The 5,312-nt window shown below is 38.6% G+C and overlaps 1 protein-coding gene across 1 annotated transcript; it reads left to right on the forward strand.

Annotated features, from left to right (window-relative positions):
* Positions 1-1,049: 1,049 nt before the first annotated feature.
* On the forward strand, positions 1,050-5,066 carry LOC149248397 (uncharacterized). Its single transcript, XM_089449656.1, has 2 exons — positions 1,050-2,868; positions 3,469-5,066. The coding sequence occupies exons 1-2, from the start codon at positions 1,050-1,052 to the stop codon at positions 5,064-5,066; spliced, it is 3,417 nt and encodes a 1,138-aa protein (XP_089305782.1).
* Positions 5,067-5,312: the final 246 nt, after the last annotated feature.

The following is a 5,312-nucleotide window of genomic DNA, read 5'->3' on the forward strand; positions in this document are numbered from 1 at the left end:
TATTTTCTCCGAGAATATTGGGTTTGATTTCTCAAAGCAACGAAGTGATTGGACTTGTATAAGAGGTTACTTTGCTAGGTTATTGTGATTGCTAAGCAAGCTTAACTACGTGCCTATGTGGAAATGTTGTGGAAAAACCTTAATCTTTTTAAATAGTAATTTGGTGAAAACGCTGGGTTAGTTTCTCATAAAAAATATAGAAATACCGAGTTTGAGTTTTCAAATAATGATTGGCTTTCTGTTATCCGGTAAATTAATTGGCTCTCTTGTATCAGGTAGATTAAGTAAGATATTATGTAAGTTACTTTCGTTAATATTCTTATGGGAAATTTGATGAACATGTATAAAGTAAAATAATTAATGATTTTAGCATTTAGATCAAGGAAAATATTATAGGAGTTAGGTTTGTTAATATTATTATGGAAAATTTGATGAATATGAGTGAAATGAAATAATTGAAAATATTATGATTATTAGATAGATAATATTATTAAGAAATTGTATATATTTGTAAAGTTGATAATTTCGATAAATAGATGGTTATATTTTGGAATATGTCAAAATTTGAGAGTCAGAGGTGAGTCAAACAATTAACTTCTTACTTACTATCAAATTTCGAGATATTTCTGAATCTGCAACATGCATAAACTTAAATTTCAGGGCAGTCGGCATTTCAGGGGGAGGGGATTTGGTTCTGACAGTAGTATCAGAAATATTTCTCTGATCGACAATTAACTTCTTACTTACTATCAAATTTCGAGATATTTCTGAATCTGCAACATGCATAAACTTAAATTTCAGGGCAGTCGGCATTTCAGGGGGAGGGGATTTGGTTCTGACAGTAGTATCAGAAATATTTCTCTGATCGACATTCCAATTATTGATATGTCTGATGATAGGCCTCTTAGAGCAAGAAAGGCCAGATCACCTTCGAAATGAATTTCATTTTATTGGTTAATATTAGAGGTCTGGGAGCAGACCTGAAATTTTTGGCCTTAAAGAACTTCTTTTTGTCGGCAAGCCCCAAAATCATATTAATACAAGAGACCATGCATGCAGCATCTGTAACAGTGTCCTACTTCAGAAAATGGTTTCCCCTCTGGCACATTTCAGCTGTAGAGGCTATAGGCCTATCTGGTGGTTTAGCGGTGTTATGGGATCCACATTGGATAAACGCTAAAGCCTATAGCTGCATTGCAGGCATTCTCATTTCTGCTCAGATAAGGGGGCAAAAATGTCCTATTAATATATTGAACATATATGCTCCATACAAGAACAGATCGTCATTTTGGGAAAGTCTCTTCGCTTCAGAAATTTTTGATGTTGAATCTTTATTGATTGCAGGTGACCTAAATATCACATTTAACATGGATGAAATCTGGGGCATCAATAAGAAACAGGATCCTATTGCAGCCAAGATTAAGAACGAGCTTCTAAGCAGAAATTTTATTGACATTCTCCCTCCCAAAATCCTTCCAACTTGGGAAAATGGAAGGATTGAGAAGGCTTACATTGCTAAGAGAATCGACAGATTTATCCTTCATGCCAGCTTAATCGACATCCTGGGCATGCCTTTTTCAACAATCGAAAATGTTTTCATTTCTGATCATCGGCCGATCATACTAGGGTGGAGGGATAAGGGATTCAGAAAAGGCTTCTCTTTTAAATTCAATAGGCAATGTTTAGAGGATCCAGAATTTAATAGCACTGTATCAAAAGCGTGGAACGAGATGTCGTTTTCAAAATCTTTTCCTACCTTAATGACTTTCAGTGATAAGATGGAATCAATCCGGAAGGTTGTAAAAGAGTGGCAGTTTCAGAAAAGGCAAGCGAATAAAAAAGATCTCCGGGAAATTCAAAAGGAGCTAGACAGTGTTGCGGACTCCATGGCTTATGATTCCTTGTCTTTTGAAATGAGATGTCGAATTAAGGGTCTTCAAAAGAAAAAATTGATGATTTTGAAACAAGAAGAAACTTTCTGGAGGTTAAAAAGCAGAGCGATATGGATGAAAGAAGGAGACAGAAACTCAAAATTTTTCCATAACTTCGCCAACTCCAGAAGGGAAAAAAATTCGATATGGAAAATCAGTGACGGTAAGGGAGGCTTCCTTTTTTCCCAGCAGGATATTGCAAATGAGGCGGTGGCATATTTCAAAAATCAGTATAAAAGAACGAATAAATGCAAAATTCAGGATATCTTATGGGGAATTGATCTGTTTCCACGGATGTTTGATGGTGATTTAAATGATCAAATTTTCCAGCCAGTTTCAGAGGAAGAGCTGCTTACCATTATGAAATCCTTCAAAAGGGACAAGAGGCCCGGTCCAGATGGCTGGACGATAGAGTTCCTCATCCATTTCTTCGAAATCATCAAAGATGACTTGTTGCGGATGGTAGAAGGCACCAGAATGGCGGGCAGTATCAATCAAAAACTCTCCTCCACCAATATAACGCTCATTCCCAAAAAGGGGGATGGAAAATCTTTCAAGGATTTTAGGCCGATTTCACTATGTAATATCTCCTACAAGATTGTTTCAAAGATCATAGCTGAGAGAATCAAAGGAGTTTTTTCAGAATTCCTATCAAAGGAGCAGCACGGTTTTCTAAAAGGAAGAAACATTCATGATGCAATTGCAAGTACTCAAGAGGCCCTGTATGCTATTCATTCAAAAAAATGTGACGCGATTATTCTCAAAATCGACCTCTGGAAGGCATACGACTGCCTAGATTGGGGCTTCATCAGGTGTTTGCTCGCAAGGATTGGCTTGAGAACCAATATGATCAACTGGATCATGGCATGCGTTGAACCTGTGGACTATGCAATCATCATTAATGGAATTCCATCCCCTTTCTTCCATGCGGAGAGGGGTCTGCGTCAAGGATGTCCCCTCTCCCCGCTTTTATTTATTCTGGCGATGAACACTCTTAGCCTGCATATCAACAAGGCTGTCAACGAAAACATGTGTCGCCCCCTAAAAATCTGCAGAAATATTTCAATCTCACACAATTTATTTGTTGATAATATCATCTTATTCGGCTTGTTTTGCAGGGTCACTTGGATATGTTTCTATGAAATCATAAAAAACTTCTAAAAGGCTACAGGTTTGCAAGTTAACAATGAGAAGTCAACAATCTATCACAATGATATAAATCAAGAAGCTGTTGAATGGTTATCTGAGCTGTTTGGAATAAATGCGCAAGCTATTAGTTGTGGCATTAAGTACTTGGGCTTTCAGATTAAAGCTAATGGTTACCCAAAATCTGATTGGAATTGGATCCTAGATAGATTCTACAGGAGGATTTCAGCTTGGGAATTCAGATGCCTCTCCTTGGCGGGAAGAGTGATTCTGGTGCAATCAGTATTAAATCAACTCGCAGTTTACTGGGCGCATTTATTTTTACTCCCAGCGAGTATTATTAAAAGCATGAATAGATTATCAGCTAACTTTATTTGGGGTGGTCAAGCAGATAGGAGGAAATACCATCTCACAAAGCTAGCCAGTATCTCTTTACCAAAAAGTATGGGAGGTTGGGGTTTGATTGATATGCGCTCATTCGGAAAGGCCCTGTTGTGCAAGTTGCTGTGGAGAGCTATTCATGGTGAGGGTCCATGGAGTAACATGATTCAGATGAAATACTTAGGAAGGAAGAGCTTACCGTTCTGGTACAGAAAAGGTATGATTGGTGCCTCATATGGGTCTTCAATTTGGCTTAGCTTTCGCAAGATTGAAACATATTTCTTGAAGAATTTAATCTGGCATTTTCAATCTGGTAGTAAGATTCTTATTGGTAAGGATCAGTTCAAAAGCGGCGCTGAGGAGGTTAATATACCTGAGTCTTTACTGAATTTCTTTCATAGAAGAGGTCTTTTCTATTGGGATAGTTTGATAGCTAGCTGGCAGGGCCCCATTCCTCTGTGGAAAGATGCAGACGTTCTGCAAATGCCTCAGGAGATTGCACTTCAATGGGATTGCATTAGGACGGGTCTTAGAAACTGTGGCATTTTTCGTTCTGTGGATTCTGATTATCTTACATGGAATCTTTCGAAAGAAATGAATGTAGTGAGAGTTAAAGAGGTTTACCAACATATAATTGTCTCAAAGCAAATTTCTTGCAATCCTGTTTTCCCTCAGATTTTCTGGAAGGATGGTTGCCCTTCGAAAATGATCCTTTTTTCTTGGCTTGCCTTTCACAACAGAAATTTAACATGGGAGAATTTAATGAAAAGAGGATGGCACGGGCCAGGTCTATGTTCATTATGCAGATCAGAGGGGGAAAGTAATGTTCATTTATTCTTAAAATGCAAAAAATCGAAGCAAATATGGCAGGCTTTGGAGCTTGAGTATGGAATTCAGCACATGGCGCATGCTACAATTTATGAAATGATCCTATGGTGTAGCGGGCAGAAGGAATCATGGAGAAGGATCTTCATCCTTTCCCTGTGGAGCATTTGGAAGTGGCGCAACAACAATATCTTCAATGGCACTAAATCCACCTGCTCGGAAATCATCGTTAAAATTGCAGCTGCTTTTGAAGCCCTCCCGCAGAAGTCTATCAGTCAAAAAAAGGTTGCCTACGCTGGTCAAACAAAGGAGTGCTCATCTTTCCCTAAGGCGTTCTTCGACGGAGCTGAACAACAGGGATCTTGTGGTTGTGGCTTTCTCATTATGATAAATGAAAACACTCATTTCTCCATTCACTGGAACGGAGGGATAGGCTCCAACAGTAAAGCGGAGGCTATGGCTCTTGCTGGACTATTAAAATTCTGCCTCTTTCTTGATATTCAGCAGGTCTCGGTATTTGGAGATTCGAAAGTTATGGTCGATTTCGTCTCAAGAAAAAATCACATATTAGTGCCTCACCTGATTGGCTGGATGGATAGGATCAACTTTTTCTGGGGCTGCCTGGTCAGAAGTTCTATTCATCACATCAGTAGGGACAAAAATATGCAAGCTGATTCTCTGTCTAAATTGGGCCTTCAATCTGCTCCAGGTTTATGGTTTTTGCAGATTTTCTCTGATGGGGAAATCTTTTATATCCAAGAATTTTCTCTCCCGGACTTCTAGGTTTGCTTATATTTGTTTCTCTGGTTTTCCTTGGATCTTTTTTGGTGCCGCTTCATGTCTTCTTTCTCAGTGGATTCCTTATTCTCATGTCTTCTGCTTATGTATATATTGTGTGTCTGGTTGGCGATTTTTGCCTATAGTCTCACTCTAGGATTTTCGAATCTTGATACTTTGGGGATCTCCTAGGCCTATATATCTTGGTTAGATTCTGCTATTATTAGCTGGATATGCTCTCATGCTGATCCC

Source organism: Pinus tabuliformis, chromosome 7 (genome assembly GCF_031772625.1).
Source record: "Pinus tabuliformis cultivar Carrire ecotype Pingquan chromosome 7, CPIR1, whole genome shotgun sequence".
NCBI lineage: Eukaryota > Viridiplantae > Streptophyta > Pinopsida > Pinales > Pinaceae > Pinus > Pinus tabuliformis.

Bases quoted from the DNA above. Each gene is read 5' to 3' on its own strand.
- LOC149248397 (XM_089449656.1), top strand. From the start codon at position 1,050: ATGCATGCAGCATCTGTAACAGTGTCCTACTTCAGAAAATGGTTTCCC. The intron at 2,869-3,468 runs GTCTGCGTCAAG...GTGGTCAAGCAG, and splicing joins TTTCTTCCATGCGGAGAGGG to ATAGGAGGAAATACCATCTC.